The following is a 22,696-nucleotide window of genomic DNA, read 5'->3' as shown; positions in this document are numbered from 1 at the left end:
GAAACCGGGATCACCTTCTCTCTCCCTGCCGAGTTCTGCTGATGCTGCACAGTTTTTTGCTTATTTCCCTTTTTAATGAGGCTGAACTTCAAAGGAGAGAAATGGACGGCTGATTGAGCTACGGTTGTCTGCTTGTATGTTTCACGTTTGTTTGATTTTTTCCTTAAAAATTGGCTTTTAGATTCTCCATGGTTCTCTCTGACAATGAGAGATCTGATGTAGTATGTAGACATGTAGACTTCATTTTTCTTGGGCTGTCCGTGCTGTTCCATTAAAATGAAGGACAGCTGGAATTGTAGTCGGTGGCACGGAGAGAACCGAAGGCGAAAAGAAGGGCTGTGCTATTGTGTCCCACTGTAATGAGAGCGGCGAACACTTCATCACTCACGCACCAACTCTCCCACCGCACTGGATGATGGGTGTTTAGTGAGCGCAGTCCACTTCTCTCTGCTGATTGCTTCCTCTATGTACAAAACATTTATAACAAGCTTCTTTATCATTTTGTCCATGTTCTGTCGTGAAAGGGTCTGTCTGAAATAGCGTTACAATCTCCATCACTGCGAATTTAACCATCCGCATTACAATGTTCTTTTCCAACAAGTGTGTCCATGACTGGCTGACCTCAGTCTTGTTTCAAAGTGCTTCCGTTTTTTTTTATTTTTCTATTTTTATTTGATATAATTTATTTTTTTATGCAGTGCATGTCATGAGAAACAACTTTGGTGACACTTTATTTTACGGTCCAATTCTCACTATTAACAAACCATTAACTACAACTTTTGCATAGCCTAAATAAACTCCTAATTTGCTGCTTATTAATAGTTAGTGAAGTACTTGTTAAGTTTAGGTATTGGATACGATTAGAGATGTAGAATAGGGTCATGCAGAATATGTGCTTTATAAGTACTAATAAATAGCCAATATGTTAATAATAATAATAATGCTAATAAGCAGCTTAATAGTGAGAAATTGGTCCCTATACTGTTACAGCAACTTTAAATGTGCAAAATAAATAAAATAAAACAAACCAAACTAATGAAAAACACGAACACAACAAAACAAAATAAAACAAATGTTGTCAGACAAATAAGTGTTGTCATTCCTAGATAGAATAGATTGTCTTTAGGACTACACAACTTGCCTCATTTGGGGCAAACAAACACTACTCCCTTATTATTAGACATTTATACAAAAAAATTAATAAATAAATAAAATCAATCAATCTGACAGCAAATAGCGCATGTGTAAAAACTAGTGCTGTCAAACGATTAATTGTGATTAATCGCATCCAAAATAAAAGTTTTTGTTTACAACCCGAAATTTTGGGCATCAAAGTTGAAATGAGCACATTTTGTGCATAAAATTGTAAAATTTCTCAGTTTAAACATTTGTTATGTTCTCTATGTTCTATTGTAAATAAAATATTGGCATATGTGATTTGAAATTCTTTTAGTTTTCATTTTAGTCAAATTTAAAAAACGTCCCATCATTTCCGGTATTCGGGTTGTAGACAATATATGTGTGTGTACTGTGTATATGTATTATGCATATATAAATACACACACATGCATGTATATATTTAAGAAAAATATGTTATATTTATATATTGAATATATGTATATATATATAATTTATATGACTATAAATATATACACATAAATATTTTCCAAATATATGCTGTACGTGTGTGTGTTTATACATACACATAATAAATATACACAGTACACACACATATATTACGTAAACAAAAACGTTTATTTTGGATGTGATTAATCGCGATTAATCGCTTCACAGGACTAGTAAAAAGTATTATCAAAAAAATAATCAAGACAACTGTCATATCAGCCAGCAAATATATGTGTGTAATTCTTCATCATATACATGAACCACCTCGATCCAACATTTCAGTCATCCCGTGCCTCATTACATCCTCCAAAACAGTCAGGGCTACAGCTGGCAAGGGGCACTATGCAGTGTGACTTGCATCTATCACACACAAACACTTCCTGAATGCTGATGATCAGATCTGGAGAGACTCATCCAGTGCTGCTCTTGAGGAAATGTGGAGGGAGTAGAGCTCAACAACACACAGTTGAGCAATCAAGCTCCTGAATGGACTGAAGCCAACTCGCTGCATGCCATGACTGATTATACTTTTGGGGAAAAAAAGCTGGATAACAAAATTCACTCATGTAATTCAATAACAACATTAGACATTTTAGTTGGTATAGTGAAAAATATCTGCGACTGCGACACCTGATTGCCTTTTTGTTCAGAGATCATGGGAGAAAATAATGCCAAACTGCCTAATTCCTGTTTGCCTGGACATTCAACAGATGACAAACTACATCACTTCAAAGATAAAGGCACTGTGCAGACCACGGTGACTTCATTTACCAGTCCTCACCATAAACAATCAACTAGGCTGAAAAACTTTACAGCTGGGCTTAATAACCTTGGTAGAGGGACGTCAACCTCGATTCGTATACATATGCCCAGCATTTCCCTATTGAGACGAGTGCTGTCAGAACATAACATCAGATTTCATTAAACCCGTTCCATCGCCTCATTGACAACTGACACCGAAACACGTCTCAGTTCAGTAGTTTCTTGGAAACTTTTCCAGACAACATCTGCAGCAAAACAACATCCAATATGGAATAGAGGGTGACTGCAGAAGGACTGGTGGGGAAATGAAGTGGAAAGGCAGATGTCTGCAGAGGACAGCAAAAAAGAAGAGGATGAATGAGACAGATGGAGAAGGTGCATGGCACTGCCATACAAAGGCGCTGGCTACACATGTAGTTATTAGCAAAATCGTGTCTCAGATAATAATCAGTCCTGTGACAAACCAGTTCCTCTTTATTTTGCTCAGATTCAATGAAAATGTGTTAAAATTACATATCAAATGTATTACAATAAGCCATTTTCTCAGTTCCAGTGAGTTACCGTGTTTTTGCTATTGTGGCAGGGTTGTCTCAAAAGAAATACATCATGTTGTGTAGCGATTCCATCAACCCTCTGAAATCTTTAAGTAATGAATCACATTTGGAACCATACAGCAAATATAACTATGTTTGAATGCTGTAAAACACAAAAGTGTCAATAAGCAGAGATTTATTGTTCATTGAAGAAATGTGCTGACTAGCCTGTCAGGAACGTAGCAAGGCACCTTTCTCCAGCATGCAAGCTTGTGTACATCCAAATATGGTACACTACATTTGATGTCAATGTCACAAATAAAATTTATGAACTGGCAAACAAGAGAAAGGTGCCCTGCTATGTGCCTGACAGGACGGATTGGACTGTGCAATTAGTAGAGACCAAATCTGAAACCTTTAATATTAGCCATAAAAAAAATAAAACGCTTATTTTTGCTGGTAGATACTTTAGAAACACTATAAAATGATCTGATGTACAACTGCTCCATGTTGTGAGTAGAAAACACTCCAGTAAAGCATGTTTAACAGGACAATTGTGAGTCATGAATCATCCAAGGGGCTGCTCTGTGTGCTGCCGCAGCTGTGGATGAGGCATTGGACATTGTAAACAACCCCAAATAGCATCATACACAACGCTGCATAACTAGATTATGAGAATATTATGGAAACGTCCATGTGTGCCTATGGGAAAATGATAAATTACACATACTCATACCCAGTATATACATTACCATTTCCAGTATTATTGAAGGCGTAGTGTACAAACACAGTATACATTAAGGGCGTAGATCAATAGAGTATAATTACAAATCTTCTTAGGATGCTCTAAATAATGTTTTTGAATAATCTAATCTACAGTCCATTAAGCATTTATATATATATATGAGTAATGCTGGACTTAGTCTAAATCCCTACCATTTAGGTTATTGTAAACAGTCTCTTTCTCTGTCACAGACTATTTTTCTTCATCTCCTGTACTTTAAATATGACATCTTTATGTAGTTCTTTAGAGAATTAACATTATAGTTGATATGCAATATAAACGACACAAGTGCAGTGTGTGTGTGTGTGTGTGTGTGTGTGTGTGTGTGTGTGTGTGAAAGCATTGGCGTGACATACATAAAGATTAGGAGTTGGTTGGATTACTGTGAAATTCCAATAATTGAACCATTTTGAAACAATAACAGACATTTTCCGCCAATTTTCCACCAAGTTTTCTTGTCAAGACACATTAATCTCTCATAACCACTCACATACTGACTGCATTATATGGAGGAGTTTGCATTATAAATGTGACTGAAGCAATATCACTCTCAGTGAAGTATTCTGAACACTTGCAATACTGTTACATGAGGCTCTCAAGATCCTCAAGTTGTACTGAAGTATTTTGTTTCAAGCTGATGGGCTCATACAATCATTTTACATAAATTTACATTAGAGAGTTTCACTTTCAGGACACGTTCAGCCACTGAATACAAAACAAGCAATAAAGCAAATGAGGTAGGCACTGTGTAATGGTGCATTGTGGGAAAACGGAAGTCTGGGGGCAGTTCCATCGGGGAGTAAGGCTGAGTGCTCGGCGTAACTATGATGAATTGAGGGTCCCTGGTAACTCACTTACAGTAAGCCCTGCAGAACTGGCCATGAAAAATGACATGGATAAAATGTTCCCTCCCTTTTCACTAATGTTTGTCTTCTTACTTTTATTTCCAAGAGAATGATCTATTTTAAGTTCCCAAAAGAAGAGCAAACAGAAGTATCTCTACTAGGTTATTAAAATAAAGTGATATGAAAAAATAGATTTAAAAAAAAAAACAATTCACAGAATTTTGGCAGAGATCCACCTATAAGCACTGGCCAAATTTCAACCCCAGATTTTTGTTGGAGACATGCATTGATTAGCTTTTGATTAGAGTGTAGTGGGTTTGTGTCTGCATGAGGGAAAAAATAAAATGAATAAATAAATAAACAAACAAACAAATAAACAAAAACAAATAAGCAAATAAATACACAAATACATACACGCATACAAACAAACAAACACTTTTGCTTTCAGCCACTGATGACAACCACAACCACAACTTAACAACTTGAAATTTAGTGCCAAATCACAACTAACAGCACAAAATTGCAGAAACTCCTGCTTTACAAATGGAGATGCTTTTTTCTGTGTTAGATAAAATCACCCTTGCAAGCAATTTCATGTATTATGGACAAAATCTGTCTTGATAAAAATGTCCCACCCATCCCCACTATAAATAACACATGTGCATGTTAAGCATAAAGGAAGTGAAAATAAGAATGTAAGTGTGTGGACGTGAAAATAAAAGGTGTTGAGTGGGTGGCAGAATAAGTAGATATTTGACAAATTACCATTTGAGTGGAGAGATGCTAACCTTTCCACATCAACATACTGCTACTTCTCCCAATGCGTTTTGCATTTGATATTGTTTTCTTTCTTCTTTTTGAAATTATGAAGACTTGATTTAGGTTGAATCAAAAAATAAAAAATAAAACACCTTGAATTGTGTTTTAAAAGTAAAATAAATGTTGTAATTATGCAAGCCTACACATATATTTCAACATTTTAGGATGATCAGTTTAAAGTGATTTTGTCCGGTTGACATTCAGACTTTATGCTCACACACACAGTGAAGGGGCTCTGTAACACTCAAAATATTCATATAGTTAGCTAGCTTGATACTTTACAGATCCCAAACTTCCTACAACTTGCCATGCAATCTTAACGCTTCTTGGATTCTAAAAGGTCACGTCAGATTATGGTTAGCTGATTAGACAGACAGGAAAATCCCACTCACACCCAAACTCAATTATTACACTCAGCTTTCACATCAGACTCCCAACGGTGAACCAGGCTGAAATCAAAAGTCTTCTTCTGCTCATTACAAATGTGAAAGCAAGACCAGAAGTGCAAAACTGCAAAATTACAATAACACAGCCATGAAGACAATATATTATATACACACATACATTTGTGTGTGCGTGTGTTAATTCATTGCAAATGGGTGTGTGAGTATCGTTAATGAAGAAATTCTCATTCATCCCTAATGATATTTTTTGTCTGCCACTATAATTAAAATCAGACTAAACCTTGAGGTTACCTATCAGAGGTATTATTTAGTTGCTGCTACAGTGCCAACTTGTGCCGCCCATGCCAAAAGCTGCAGGTGTTTCATTGTGTGCGAGACAGCGATCATCTGCACAAATGCGTTTATCCAAGCATGCAGAGAAAATTTAGCGCACCACCAAAGAATCAACTAAGATGACAAACAGCCTTTTTGTTCTTGTTTATTCTCCATCTTTCACTCCCACCTCCACCAGGTTCTCTCCTATTAGCGTCTGTAGCACGCATCTAGAGCTGCTGCATGGCTCAACCTGTCTGCTATTTATATCTCCATCAGAAAAGTCGCTATGCAATAAAGTATGGCACTGCTCAGCTCAGCTCCTCAGAGACAAGCTTGGCACACAAGCGTGTGTCTAAGACATACAGTAACGTAGCAAGGGATGGGAAAATGAGCAAGTGACATACACACTGTAACTTCCACAATCTCAAACACAACTTCCCTCAATAGGAAATGCATTTGGCATATGTATATGGGTGGGAGAATAAAGACACAAATTGGCTCTTTCGTAGAATTATTCGAAGAAAGGCCTTCTATAGGTGGCATTGGACAGGAAATGTATGACTCGGGTGTTGATTTAAAGCGGTTTAGCATAATGAGTGCAATCTCTTTGCACGTTTCAGGAGAGCTAAGCAGCCTATTGCAGGAACGTGAGCTGTAGTAAGAGAGAGAGGAGAAAAGCATCAGGAACACATTGTGCTATTCCGCTAATGTATTTAGTACTGTCATCTGTTACAAGCTTATCTGACTATGTCTGAAATCATCAATTTTCTAAATCATCATCAGTTTCTTTGGTGTACGGACTATTTAAATAAATGCAATGTCTGAGGAATACAAATTTGTCAGTGAAAAAAAGAAAAAGAAAAAAAAAACAGAAGCTGCCTTCTCAGCATCTTCTGTCAGAAAGCTGCCTTTAGATATGAAAAAAGGGTTTGCGCCACACACCCAGGTAATTACAACCGCTCCCCCATGCACAGGCAGGCGACAATCCATTCTTAGCAAACTAATGAGGTGCGCGAGTGCAAGCGTGAATGTGTGAGCAAAAGAAAAGGGAAAGAGAGAAGGGGGCAAGTGGAACAAATCACGCTGTCAGTCTGTCTTTTGTCATCTTTTGGCGAGCACTCATCAGGATTCTCCCCTCGCTCTCCAGGACGAAAGAAGAAGAAAAGAGCAAGGGAGCACACAGATGCTAACCTAAAGAAACAAATGGCAGCGGGAGGAGATGACCTAGTGCAAAACTGCCAGGACTGAGAACATTGATACGCACAATTAAAGAGGAGAAGCGCTGAAAATGACAAAAACCATAAGACAGCTAAACAGCCATGTGACAAGGCTCTTGTGTGAGGCGGACCATTCCGGGTAGGCGGCACTTGTGAGGCAGGTTGTTGTGAGCAGCTGGACCATACTCAAGTAAAGTACCCAGACAAGCAGCAGCAATTTGGCACTTGATGAATCCGAAAGTGAACTCCATTTCATCCCTCCTCATAATGGTTGCGTCTGACTCTGCACACAAAATTCAGGCTGATGGCTGGGCATAATTACAGCTTGATCGCCTAGGGAATGTTTGCACACTTCCATATGTTTTTCTCCTCTATTTTTCTCCACGATTAGCCATATCAGAACACACTGAGGAAGCCAAGATGCACATGGATGCGTTCTCCTCAGGATCCAACGGTCTAAAGAGAGTCTTGTTGCGCAGTCCTCAGGTGGTGTATTTGGTATTGAAGTCTGACTGAGTTAAAATGTTTGAATTAACTGCTTGACACTTAGCCTCCTGCCACTGATAGATCCTGAATGTTCTCCTGCACTGACATGCCCTTCCAAGACCCTTTTAACCACAGGGTCAAAGGTTTACCTAAAGAAAAGAATGCTGAAGAAGAAGGTGAAAGGTGCTGAAAGAAGGAAACAGAAGGGTGGACATTAGTGAATGGGGCAGTATAGGCAGATTCACACATTCAGAGGAAATAAAAGGCATCTCATCTGCTGGACTGGATGGGAGGGGTGAATAGGGGGAAGGGTCCTGCTGGACTCAATAGGTTCCTCCCACATGTACGCCACTGCTACGCACAATGCTGACCAGGGAGAGAGTTCAACCCTGTCGATTAAGATCAGAGTGTGTGTGTTATTTCAGGCAGCTGTAGGGCAGAGAATGGCCCACATAGAGGCCCTGGAGAGTGACGGTCATACAGAGGTAAACTCCAGGACGAGAAAGCAATACAGTTAAACGACACACTGTACAAAGCAGCATCAAAACTCGTGACTGTTTGCAATAAACTCTACAAAATGAAGTCATGATCCCAATATGGCCTTCACAGCAATGGTGTTAAAAAGGGGTACCATTGGAAGATAGAAGGCAATAAACTGGGCCAGACACTTCCCTAGAGTCTTCGAATACAGCATCACAGCCCTGAAAACAGGGACATGTAAAAACAAACTGCACTGTCAAATCCTTCAGGTCGGAAATAAATTATAGATGATTGACAGCTTGCAGGATTCCATCCACTCTTAGAGTCTAAAATTAAAGAGTTTCTTGCTGCTGTACCTTTCAGAAATGCCCCGTTTGAATGTGAAATGAGCAGCCTTCTGGCGACCCAATAGGTTATTGATATGTAAACATGGTGGCCATATTTGGTGTTGATGTATTGATTTGTCAGATGAGCAAAGTCACTTTGTAGCCTAGTTTCAATAAAACTGAGGAGGATGCTTTGAGAACTTAAAGTTGCAGTGTGTTGTCAAGGTACATATCTCAAAACATATCTCATTAAAAATGTATTCCATCTGATTAAATATGAAATTATGTTTTGCATAAGTGTCAAAAGTGCTGCCACAGAACAAATTCAGGCTTCTGCCACCCTTCTCCATCTAGGACCATCCAAGGTGAACTACAGAAAATGTTTTCCCTACAATAAACTCTCTGCTGACTGGTGAACATCAGCCTCTGTACTGATGCACACTGCCAGGGCCATTTGTCATAGCCACAAAATTTATTGTGCTCTCATCAAAAAACGGATTTGGTCCCATATGAGCCCTGTAGATAGGCTGACACTGTTGTACAAGTCTCATCCCGCTTTTCCCTGTGTGTCCCTACATATCCAAACACTAAAAATACTGAGTAAATTATAGAAAAACTGGAAGCAAAGAAAAAAAAAACAACAACAACAGGAGGAGGAGATGGATGCTTTCCACGAAAGCTTAACAGGCCTTGCTTGGGATTCTGAGGTCAAGCACTTTCCAAACACTCGGGTTGAGTTTTAGGACTTACTATGTGTGTATTTATGGTAAATGCGAAAGTGAGGCTCTGCTGTATGTAGGTTAACTTGCTTCAGCCAGTCTGCTTGTCCTCCCTCACCCCATGTTTAATCTCCTGCACTCAGTCACAGTAGTGGGGGCAGGATACTGCACCACGCTACCATGAGATTCCCAGTACCACTACAACACTACTCTAAACAAACAGATCAACGTGAAAACAAAAAAGTAACAGTCACTTCGCCAGAAAGAATGGCATTAAAATTAACCTCCTCTCCTTGAGTTGTCAAATAAACAGCAGATGTTTTATAGTGTGCTCTTAAAAGAATGTAGACCAATTTCTTGGATCCATGGATCTATTGAACACCTAGTTCTCCAGATTTGCACCCCACACATTGATCAGGCTCCTTCTGAGTTAGACCAGAGAGTTCAGAATTCACCATTGATCCTGCAGGATCTCACTCCTGTCCAGCCGTGAAGCTGTGTATTGATCAACTCCAGCAGGACACCAGTGGCCCCACTGCACCCTCTTCATTGATCCAAAGATTCTGCATTCATTCCCGCCTGAGACCCTGGCCAAATGACCCATCGATCTGTGGCCACACCAGAGGAACCATTTCAGCATCCCAGTTCATCCTATCCCACCCCATCCCAACATGTACCCAAAACAGACTCACCCCCCTTCAGCCTATTCCAACCCCCCACTTCCACTGCCGGTGATGTCCCATAAATGACAAATCTGTACCCTGATACTATCCAAAAACCAAGTAATGCTCACCAACAGCACTGAGAAAAAGACACCTGCTCAACCAAACACATATCTTTACCAGAGCATGACTCTGCAGGTACTTCACCTACCAAACCTTGTGGGAAAGGAATTCCCAAGGCATCATACTAGTCATTTTGACCATGCTGCTTTTGGAAAGCTTATTCCCGGTCGATGCATGGATATTCATATGCTTAATTATTGCACAATCACACTAATCAAGTTCGAGCTTGCTTTAGAGAATCATCCATGCCTCTTTTCTTGCAGGCTGTACTAAGGAGTCTATACAATTCATAAAAGTGTGGTGATTTGCCAGGGAATCTAAGACCATCCCACACATTCTGAAAATATCAAGCAGTCTTCAGCAACAGCACATGCTTTGACAAGAACTACGTGCTGGGATTTATTTATAAAATGTCTTTACCCCAAAAGGGACAATGAAATATATCATTGCCTATTAAAAGTAACCTCCAGTGAATGTACTTCCACTGGGACAATCTAATTTCGACTCTGGCGTGAAGTTAGCATCAATTTCTTATCACAAGCCTGTCTGTGAGCACAAAAGAACACACTCAGAAAAACTAATCAACATTTAAGGTTTTCAGCATAGACTTGTGATTAGATAAAACAGCCATACCTGTTTGCCAGATGTAAGTGGGTTTTGTGTTGGCGACTGTTTGCGTCTGGACATCCCAAAGCCCAAAAAAGAGCAGAGCTACTCTGAAGAGGGTGGCAAGAGCCCCTGCTGAAGTGCCCCCTCTTCCTGCCACCCTGCTGGCCAGCCCCATGGCTTCAGCCCGGCCAGATAGATCCACACGGCTCAAGTCTGGCCAAACAGACCCGCACGATACACACACACTCAGCAGGAGATGTATGCACGAGAAGATGCGGCACAGGGGAAAGTGTGCCTGCTATTGTCCCTCTCACTCTTCTGTACGAGGTTCCTCCAGGAAAGGGTAATCCACTTGTCTCTATCTTTCTCCACTAACTCCTCTATTTTCCCTCCTTTTATTTCTTCTTCACTGTGTTCTCTGGGTCAGTGGAGAAGAATGAGGTCTGAGTGGAGGAGAAAAAAATAAAAAAGCCAGAGGAACAATAGATCCCTCAGCTCAGCGCGCTGCTTGTGCGGCTACTGCGTCCTGGCTCAGCCTGGCTGATACAGCACCTCCCATTCCCCCCTCCTCTCTCTCTTTCTCTCGCTCATGCTCACTCATTCAGTCTCGCTCTCCTTTACTAATCCAGCATCCACCTGCAATCACTCTCTGTTATCACTTTGCCCTGCTATCAAGGGTTGCACTATTCTTCACGCAATAGGGAACTGGGGTAAGGTGCCGGGGACTGAGGGAAGAAGCACGTGCATCATTGTGGTGTGTGTGCTGATTTGGGATTTGTTGCTAGATGCAGAGACACCAGAGTCACTTGCACCAGCTGGGACTAAAAGCTATAAAGAGATGCAAAGGAAAGATAATGCTGTGAGTGTGAAAGAGAAGCGAGAGAAAGGGAAAAGGTGAAGGGAGGGGGTCCGAATCCGACGGGAGGGACAGTGAGAGAGAGAGAGAGGATGGCAAAAAACAACCGAATGAGAGTAGTAAAACCCTTCATGAATATTTAATGTGAGCTCACTCTGACCTTGATGATATCCAAACCATAGAAGGGGTGCAGTGTTATGAGTGTTATGAGATGCTGTCTCCACAGTCATTAAAGAAACACACCTTTCCATAAACGCTAGGAGCCTAAGTCGTCAATTTATTATGACCAAATTCAAGAAAATTGTTGTATAAAGAGAATTATAGAGAGATTAAAAATATGAACCCTGCATATGAATATGCCTACTTTCTTGTTATATGTGACAAGCACTATGTCAAGTATGTCAGAAAATGCAGTAATAATGAAACAATAGGAAAAATACACAGATGACTTAAGCTTTCCAGCTGTATTTGTACTATGCAAATGCGTACTTACAGAACCTAGTTATGATATTAAAATATATTAATAAGGTACATCTAATGAGTGTGTTTACATGAACAACAAAACTGATGAAATCTATTGGAAAAAAAAATAAAATCATCAAAGAAACCAGATAATGCAATAAAATCACGTCAGCATTCATAACATATGGAAATCATCAGACTTTTTTGATGTCAAAAATAAACCAGCATGAATAGCGATACACACCAAATAAGCTGCCAGCATGCCAGTAAAGGTGTGCATGATGCTAATGAGCAAACATATAAATAGGCTAGTTGGTAATGTTTACATGAGAATACACATTTTCATCTTAGTAAATATACTTGCTAAATGAAGTAAACACACTAAAACTTTGAAGGCTAATTATTAGCTTATTTAAGCTTATAATCACTTACAATGAAAGTAGAAAAAAGACCTGGATTTACCTAGACCTATCTTTCTTTCTCAACAACAGTTCCTAATGTGCGATATGCACTCCTCCTTTATATTCAGATCTGGATAATGTCCGTTGGAGTCATTTCACAGTGATTAGGGTAATGAAGGACAATGCTCACCCCCTGCTAACTACCAACACAGAGAGCAAACCATGGAACAAATTAGCCAAGCTGTAGCATTAACAGACAGAAAGCACTCTGACCGGCCCCTACCCAATACACACCCACACACACACACACACACACACACACACACACCCATTCATATAACCTGGCATGGGGCCAAAATGGAAGCCTATGTCAACTTCATATATAATCACAATACATCAAAACAGATGTAATGGAATGACTGTGCTGAATACCTGGCCATTAAAATGGATACTTCATACTGTGCTTATCTTAAATCATGATTTGTTATATTTAATCTAACATTTTTTTTCTCAATGAAAATTTAAAAAAAATAAAAGTACAATATTATTTGAAAAATTATAAAAAAATATATACATATTACAATATTTATTAAACTATTATTATTATTATTATTATGCAGTATATGCACTGATTTAAATCATAAATAAAAACCCTACTAATCAACATACAGTAGAAATCTTGGGAAAATGACAAAGCTTGGATCTGAAGGTCAGGTGGGCTGCAGGGGTTGGTGGCTAAGCTTAAGGTGGCCAGAAGCCAGGGCCAATGTACATGGACCTGATCCAGATACTGTAAATACTCTGTTAATTTGTAGGGACAACATGACACCACTGTGGGCAGATTTGTCATTTAGCAGGCCCGTTTCATTCAAAGCATTCCACGACATGATTGAATGCACAATGGCAATACATAATACCTTGCTTTCAGTAACTCTACTAACAGTGAACCTTTTTAAACCAGCAACCTTAGTGTTGCAGGCCACAAGGCTAGCGCTATCTTCAAGTAAAGTTAATGATCCTATCCGTCCTCTTCCCCAGTTGATGTGAGATACATCGAAGAAGCCAAGAGAGAAAGACAGAAAGATTAGTGACAATCAGCTGGCTGGGATTACAGATACAGCTGGCCTCCTTAAAGAGTCAAAACAGACAGTGCTTAACTCAGTGATAAAGCCATGCTGTCTCAACCATGGACTCAAATACACATGCCACACACACGCATCTAAAGCACAGCATGCGAGACACTGATATCCACCGCTGCTGTACCTTAATACTAGAGCTCAGCTAAAGAGAAGAGGAGGGGGGTAAACGGGGGTGGGGAGGAACAGATTGAGAGGAACAAAGCAAAGCTTTTGAGGGCAAAAGAGTATAGCAGAAACAGGGATAGAGGGGAAACAGACCAGGGAACGGAGACAGATGGGCAGAAAAAAAAACAGAGGGAAATTGAGAATGAAAAAGTGTGTAGGAGAGGCTGTGTTTTTTTCTTTGCTTTTGTAGAGACGGAGCTTTATAATGAGGAGCGATGTGAGCATTGTGTGGGGCGTGATGAATGGCAGTAGGCAGGCGTACGGTCTGCCACAGCACTTCCCTCTGATCGTACCTGATTATTTTGTGTGTAGGAACACATTCGAGTGAGCGCCTTGTGGAAGATAATTCAACACCAGCAGGCCTGCACAATTAAGCAAACAAAAGCAAAACACGTTATCATGAAACAGGTGCTTATGCAGAACATGCTTACGGCGTGAACAATGTGTGAGAAATGCACGCCACGATTAGTCTACCTCAGCACAATTACACTCCACGTGGAAACACTGAACATGGATTATTAACAGAGAATTACACATAAAATGGATGATGCTGACTAGGGATGCAATGATATGGAGTATTTCATTCATTCATTCATTCCTTTTATTTATAAAGCACTTTACAACTGCACCAGCAGACCAAAGTGCTGTACAATCAACATACAGCTACATACATACATACAATACATAAAACACAAACAATCCGATTAAACTAGAAACTAGCCCAACTCCTTGAAAGCTAATGACAAGAAATCATTTTTAACCCCAGCTTTGAAAACATTTATGGATGTAATCTCTCTAATCTCAGATGGTAGGCTATTCCAAAGCCTTGGACCGGCAACAGCAAAGGCCTGATCCCCTTTCAGTTTTAAATGAGTTCAGTTGTATTTGACAAATAATGACCAATAATACTTATATTCTGAAGACAATAACCAATATATTGACATATATTAGAAATCAATCTACATTTTGACTGACTGAAAAGAAAATGCTCACCTTAAAATGTTAGATTGTGATATTTAATTTTTTTTTATCAGATCAATCTGATAATTCAATTTTTCATTAAAAATATATATTTTTCAAATTATTACTTTCAAATTATTTTATTTTATTATTTTAATTTCCATGTTAAAAGTTAATTAATTAATTTATTTATTTATGTCAATTACAACTAATAATGGGTCATATGATAATTTTTCTATAATGTGTCAGCTGAAATATTTCTTTCTTTTTTTCTTAACCAATCGATAACACTGAAAAGTCCTCTATTGGAACATACTGATATGACTGCTGTTAAAAAGTAATGTCTAGTTCTGACTTACATTTGCAAAAAAGATAAATGCAACATTTTCATAAATCTTCAGACCCCGCCCACAGGTGGTGACAGCATGCTGACAGTGTATATTTTTGTAACTCAGTCTGACTTACATACTTTTTAATTTATCCATTTCTGAGGTGAAATACTTACCGTCACTGATAACCTTTGAAGATTTCCATCATTTAGAATGTTAACTCAAATTTATCCATAACTGGCTCAAAATATAATTGGGTCATAATTGGGTCAGGGGCCCCCTCGTTCTATGAGGGCCGTGGAGGGTCCTGTACACCAGCATCTATATTAATGTGCCAAGTTGCTACAGTTAAGCCTATGAACCATACTACTTGGCCGAAGAATTGTTTATTCCAATTAATATTAATAAACTTAATGATTTATTGAAACATCAGTGACTTTTATTATACTGCTGTTGCCAGAGTTTTCTAAAAGCATGTTATTTCAGCATGAAGAAAATGGTGCTTTGTTCTGTATGACTTCATGTAGCAAAAAAAGAGCATCATAGCTCAAAGCTCCTGAGAGTACACAACTTTGTTGAAAATCTACTCAAAACGTTAAATACACAGCAATTTGCAGCTAGTAAGTTCCCTGAAGCAATGGAGTAATGGAGTGATAGCTCTCTGTGCACCTGCCAGCATTGCCCTGGGCAGCAGTCAGCGCGCGGTCACGTGGATGAGCGAGCGGAATAATCGACAACACTAGTCTGCAGTGAAGCCTCATTAAGAGAGAGGACAAAAGAAGTGACGGCGTACTAGTCAGGTGTGAAGTGTCTCCCACAGGACTCTAATGGCCGTGTCTTTTCTTCAAGAAGTGAACAGACAGACAGTCTGTTACTGCACGCTTTACCGGCACCACATATCTGCACTGATGCCAAACACCTGCATTTGATAAACACATTACCCACCAACCCCATACTCCTCACAGCTTCACACAATAAACACTTATCCTTAGTCATTTCACTATTTATCTCCATTCTTTGGCCACAGAGCTCCAGATGAGGCAGGCTACCGAAAATATGACCACTCAGATGGCATCACGAGGCTGCACGACTGAGTTGTATAGAAAACCGTACCAGTAAATGGGCTTGACATAGCCAATATTCCTCATTTAAAGAGAAATGCTTGGTGTGGAGGAGGGTTGCAGTGATAAACAGCAGTGTTCGAATGCACAGATTGCACATTCTTAATGGACACATTTGCTACTGATGGTTATTACGGTTATTTCAATGATCACTAGATAAGAGCCAGTGTACTGGGCAGTGTATAGGTTAACAGTAAGGCGATAAAAACATTAAGCAAGGCAGATAAAAAAGACCATTACCTAAAGAAATCTTCACATTGTTGCGGAGACCTATACTGTGAGCATAATGATCAACACAGTACATCTATTAGGGATGCACAATGTATCGGTACCATCGGTTAGATCTTTTTATTTTTTTATTATCATTTAATGATATATTTACATCCAGATTACTTTTGCCTTTATCTAATGCTCACTTAAAGAAAAAAAGAAAAAAATACTTTGAAACTATTTTGACTCAGAAACTGCTAGTAAATTTCACAAATAATCACAAAGAAAATCAAAAGTAACACATTGAATTAAACAGGTACTTTTGAAGTAGAAAGACTGAAATGGCTAAACTCTTTATTTACAACTTTGAAAAATCGTGTTTTTACAGTGCAATAATAATTAAATAAAACTGTTGAATGTAATCTTTAACTGATCTCAAAATGAACATCATTTTTTCATACTGTACATTATAATCTTGTGATATTGTGCCTAAATTCAGTTGTATCATCAAAAACTATGAATTTATTTATTTATTTTATTAAAATTTATTTAAATACATAGAATTGTAATGTCAGCCATGTATCGGTTATTGGCCATAAAACAATAATTTCAGTTTATCGTATCAGCTAGAATAAAATTTAAATATCAGTGCATCCCTAATTTCCATTCATCCATAAGCGTACAAATTTGTGCCTGTACATGTGAAGTAATTTGGCTTGAAGTCTGCCGCATCCAAATCTAAGTGGAGCAGACAGGTTTGGCACATTACACTACAGACCCAATCCAGTGTTTTTGTTTTGGAGAAAGAGCTCAGTGTCTGACTCATTTTTCAAACCTTCCAGAACAGCTGGAGGGGGGCAGAGGGGTGGGGGACCAACCAGTGAAGTGGGAGGGGCATTGCCTAGCCAAGCTGATCCAATTTAAATATGCAAATGTTATCGGAGTTGGAAGAGGAAGAGGAAATGGGAAGACAAGTGGAGAACAAAAAATCGAGAACAAAAAGAACAACATATAATGCAATTAAACGTTTAGCATTGTTTAGCCTTCAATTAAGGAGATAATTATACGCCTCTACACTTTGGCCAAGCTACAAAACACATAAGAGGAGTCTGTTGATTCACTCTCCAAATCATCCGTCTCTATTTAAAAGGTACCTGAGGGGATTTGCACCCACAAAACACTGTGCAAATTGCAGCAGTTGTCTGCGAATGATGATGTTATAGCGGAAAATTGTAAATTTTGTCATTGTTTCCTCACCCTCATGTCATTCCTAATGACTTACTTTCTTCAGAAGAACATAAAGGAAGATATTTTGAAGATTCAGTTTGAAAGTCAATGGGGTCCTAAACAAAACTGGACTCCGCCGACAACAACATTCATTGTATGGACAAAGAGATGAAGTCATACAGGTTTGAAACAACACAACTGTGCTGCAACTAGTATTACTATTAGATATTAAAACAGCTGCTCTCTTGAACCTGAGCTCCATAAATCCAACTGCAAGCACACCATCCGTTTTTGCGTCAAGACCTGTCAGGTCACAAGTAATACGTCCCAATCCATAAGCTTTAAACAGATTGTTCTGAGCACTTCCTTGATAATAGACCTACAATCTACCATAAATGCTAATCCAAGCAGCTCATATCTGTCTGGGCAAATCAAGCCTGAAATGAGTTCAGTCAGCCGCACCCCTGGTTTCCTCAGAACCGGAATCGAGGTGAACCCACCACGCTCCCATTGTCTTCCGCCTCACTGAGTCCAAGCATATAACCAGGCTGGGAACAAAGGCACCAAGGGGGAGTCCCCCCAAAATCCCACTTTGCTCAGAATAGAAATGGTGAGGGCGGGGGGAGAGGGGGCACAGCCATCAAACGGGTTTTCCAACCGTTCGTCTTTTGAGAGCATAAGGCTGGTCCTCAGGGAGGTGAAACTAAACAAATAAAGGGGTGACTGCTTTAAACCGCTCACCCCTGCAAGCACCGTTGTGCATTTCACACAATCAGCTGCAGCTCGCCCACCTAATGAAATATTTTCGGCCCACCGACACACAATGCAATCTCCATGGAGATTCGTTTTCTTTTGGAAAAAATCATCTGGCGGTAAAATGATTATCGGCCATGTGCCAGGTTAATTTCAAATGAGTTTTCGACTCCAATTGGATGGATATGCAAATTACCCAGGTCAGATATTGACCAGCTTGGGACACAAGAGAATGTGACTTCTGATGTTTTGTAACTCGTTCATTTAACAAGTCGGTCCGAACCCTTCATTTATGTGTGTGCGCGTCAGTCTGCGTGTGTTCAATTGATTTGTTCTTTAATGACCTTGTCTACATGATGTAGTGCAGTGGAGTGACTATCTGTCTGAATCCACTGGAGGGGGGGGGACAGGTGTCTGGACCGACGGCTGGGATTGAGGGGCTCTGCAATGGGAGGGGGGAGGGTCACAGGTACCATCCCTGTGGTGGATGTATGGGATTTGGACTGTCAGAATGGGACAAGCGTGCTGCATGTCACAGGAGATGAAGAGATGGAACATCTGGTACGGTTTTCCGTCAGTAACCTGCCACTGGCATGTTGAGAATCCCACATGAAGGTGACTTACTATTAACAGGGGGTTTCTTGACACCCGCAAAATACCCTATCTAGAGCATTATTTATCACTTAATATAACTGCAAATTGAATAATCTTTTTTGGAGGTCATCCATGACCAATTACAGCAGTGTAATCAATACAATATGTTCTAGACTAGTAACTTCACCAATGAATAATGCATCATAATGATATATAGGGGAGGGTGGGGGTGGATGTCACACTTTTTGTACCACTGAATATTTCTCAGGGTAGAATTATTTTGTGAAAATCCATTTCTGTACAGAGACATCTTCGTAGTGGCTTCAAAAAAGTGGCTTTTGACTTATTTCCTTATTACCTAGACAAACAAAGATGAAGTTCATTGAACACATAGTGGGGTTGCTGTCACAATAGAACTTGCTGTTAAATAGCCCTGCTAAGTTAAATAGTAAAGCAATTATGAAATAAAAACAGTAAATTAACAGTATTTTTTTTATTTATACGTTTATTCGGAAAGGATGCATTAAAGGGGTCCTATTACGCTTTTTCACTTTTTGAATTTTAGTCAGTGTGTAGTGTGTATGTTTGGGCATAAAAAGATCTACAAAGTTACAAATCTCAAAGTCCACTCCAAAGGGAGATATTTCGTTTAAAAAAAATAAAAAATCCCTTTCCAAGAATTACAACGAATGGCTCGTTTGGACTACAAAGTTGTTTTCCTGTATTTGTGATATCACAAAAATAAATCCCGCCTACAGAAATTCGAGTGGTTGGCGGGTGGGGAGAGCGCTTGGTTGAGCACTACAAGTTTCAAAATCGAAACCCGGTGCGGGTGTTTTTATATAACTGTTTTTCTGAAGGAAACCGACTGTCTTCAGAAAATTGTGGATGTCATTTTCTTTTCATCTTGCATGTAATGTCTGATAAAGCAACGTTTGTAAGAGGAGCGCTGCTTTGTGTTCAGCGTTACCAGGGAAACCTCGATCTCTCCCGCTCCAACAGCGCCACCTGCTGGCAGAGAATTAATCTGCATATAAATGCCGCCACAAATAGTGTAAATCTGTGGGACTATGGTATAAATAAATTCAGCTGTATAAATTCATGTTAGAATGTTAGAATTAAAGAACAATAAACATAATACATATTACCGGTGCACGTATCTGTACATATTAAATGCAGTTATTTTTAAGCTGTTGTTGACATCCTATCTAAAACGTGATTTAGCCAAAAAAAATAAAAAAAATAAAAACAATAACGTTACCACTTTAATATGTCTTGCAATATCCGTGCTTGCAAAGGTTCTGTGCGATCCTCTTGTTCAATATTCCCGGGGACTGAATTGATATGGCAATATTGACGAACTTGCTGCTTTGGCAAGGGGCGGGCAGTACTGAAACACCATCTAAGCTGTTCGCCAATCACAACGCACTGGGACAGCTAACCAATCACAACACACTTCGTTTTTCGGAAGGCGGGCCTTTATCAAACCCGGAACTAATCGAGCCGTTTGTGCCAGGCTGGGAAGGAAGGTATTGTAATAATGTAAATTATGTGAAAAATAATGCGATTTTCGAACCACCAAGCATGAGAGCATGTTCTAGTACACCCCCAAAACAAAATCAAGACTTTGTAAAAGAGCATAATAGGACCCCTTTAAATTGTTAAAAAGTGACACTTTTAACAGACTTTTACACTGCTATCTATCTATCTATCTATCTATCTATCTATCTATATAAATGAAAAAATTTGGTTTTCACAAAAATATTAGGCAGTACATCTCTTTTACACAGACAATAATAAGATTGATTGATTGATTGATTGATTAATTAATTAATTAATTATTATTATTTTTTTTTTTTTCAAAATCTGCATATTAGAATGATTTGTGAAGGATCATGTGACACTGAAGAATGAAATAATGACTGCTGAAAATTCAACTTTGCCTTCACAGGAATAAATTACATTTATAATAAATTAAAATAGAAAACAAATTGAAGAATATTTCACAATATAACTGTATTTACTTTATTTTTTAATCAAATAGATGCAGGCTTGGTGAGCATAGAAAAATTTAAACACTCATATGGCAACTAGCACCAACCTCCCCTATATGACAGCAAATAATACTACAGGTTCCAAATGTGAGAAACAACCTAAAAATGCATGAGACGAATTGTGACAGTCCAGCTAAAGCCAGCACACAATGCTGGATGCTAGGCTTTGATAGAAACCTGCTTGAATAAAAAATGGCTCCACTAGTAAAAATGGCTCCTGTGTTTTAATGTGTCTTTGTGATGAATTGCACATCCGATTGGGAAGGTCAGTGATTCAGACCCAGAGTAAATGTTCCGTACAGAGGTAAAGACATCAGTGACAATGACCATTTTACTGGTTCTGAAGAAGTGGTTTAATAATGCAGTATGTGTTCATTGAATGAGGTGAGTTATTCAGGTGGAGTCGCATATTCATCTCTGTCATGTATGACAGGCACATGTGGGCTGACTACTGCCCATAAAAAACAGCAGAGCTCCAGGCAATGGAGATGGGGTTACCCTGCAATAACAGCTGGAGAAAGTGCACTTGATGCAAAACAGGACATGATCCTACTTCTAGTGACACACAGCTGAAGTAATAAGACTCACACACCTGCACACAAATACACAAACACACTCCATGTTCACAAGAACATGACTGAAGATAATCCTTCATACCTTCTTCATGTCCATTTCCATCATAATTTTGATTAAGGTGATTATCATGAAGGTTGTGATTTAATTCAACAAATATGCAGACTGCATACTTCAGAGTGAAGGGTGGCATGACACTATTTGTGCAGTTCATGTGCAGTTCACGGTACAGTGTTTCAGCATGTTAGAGTTTACAGAAAATGCTGCTCCAAACGAACTCCTCCTCTGCATTTGCAGAGAGATTCTGCCTAAGCCTAAGGCTAAGCCTAAGCCTAAGGCCTAAGCCTTGTTTGTGAAACAGAGTTAAAGTATAATGATTTTTTATTAAATAATCAAATTCTTCATTGTAAAACTTATTATATATTATTTTATTTCATATTAAATGGGTCAACAATGGCAAAGTAGCCTATAACAGCTGAAAAAATAATTTTCACTTTAGGGTTACTGCTGTTTGAGACAGGGTTTTTTTTGTAAAAACACACCAAGTGTGTCACGTTTTTCCAAGTTGTTCAGCCTAAAAGGATGGTTTGCACTCAAAAAAGTCATTTTTTGAATGATTTTAAATTGTCTATGCCGATGTACCCCCTATAAATTAATACCAATCTACTCTAGAATAAACTTTTGATTTAAACATTTCTGAATTGTCTTTCAAATTGAAAAATATACTGTAGAAAAACAAAATATTGCAATGTTATTTATTTTATTCAGACACTACATTTTTCTTAAAATTCTCTAATTTTTTCACAGAATAAATAACCACCCCCAATTATATCAACTATGTCTATGTTTAAACACGCACGCTAGGAGGTCTTCAATTGCTTTCCTATCTCATTCCTCCACACACTGATTGATTAATTTTTAATTTAATAAGCAGCGAAATGAAAAAGTGCCCTGGCGGAACCCTCTACCTTGGAAAAATGACACTCGGCACGCCTCAGCACTCCAGCATGGACAGACCACTTCCTGCTAATTCAATTCCCTCCCACCAAATTAATATTATTAGCAGGTGGTTTTGCAGCTAAACACAACAGCCAGCATCCGGTCAGTCAACCCCCACAGGATTCAGCTGACGTTGATTTACA

The 22,696-nt window shown here is 38.9% G+C and overlaps 1 protein-coding gene across 3 annotated transcripts in view; it reads right to left on the bottom strand.

Moving 5' to 3' along the window:
• thsd7aa (thrombospondin, type I, domain containing 7Aa) overlaps nucleotides 1-11,188 on the bottom strand; it is a 124,356-nt gene extending 113,168 nt beyond the window's left edge. For all 3 annotated transcript variants that reach the window (XR_009267418.1, XM_058754473.1, XM_058754474.1), the window contains exon 1: nucleotides 10,735-11,188. Coding sequence is in view for 2 of the 3 variants with exons in the window: in XM_058754473.1 (XP_058610456.1) it covers nucleotides 10,735-10,885 (151 nt within the window). In the remaining variant the exon portion in view is untranslated. The remainder of the gene's footprint in view (nucleotides 1-10,734) is intronic.
• Nucleotides 11,189-22,696: the final 11,508 nt, after the last annotated feature.

Source organism: Onychostoma macrolepis, chromosome 19, assembly GCF_012432095.1.
Source record: "Onychostoma macrolepis isolate SWU-2019 chromosome 19, ASM1243209v1, whole genome shotgun sequence".
NCBI lineage: Eukaryota > Metazoa > Chordata > Actinopteri > Cypriniformes > Cyprinidae > Onychostoma > Onychostoma macrolepis.
This window is presented reverse-complemented; position numbering and strand designations above follow the sequence as displayed.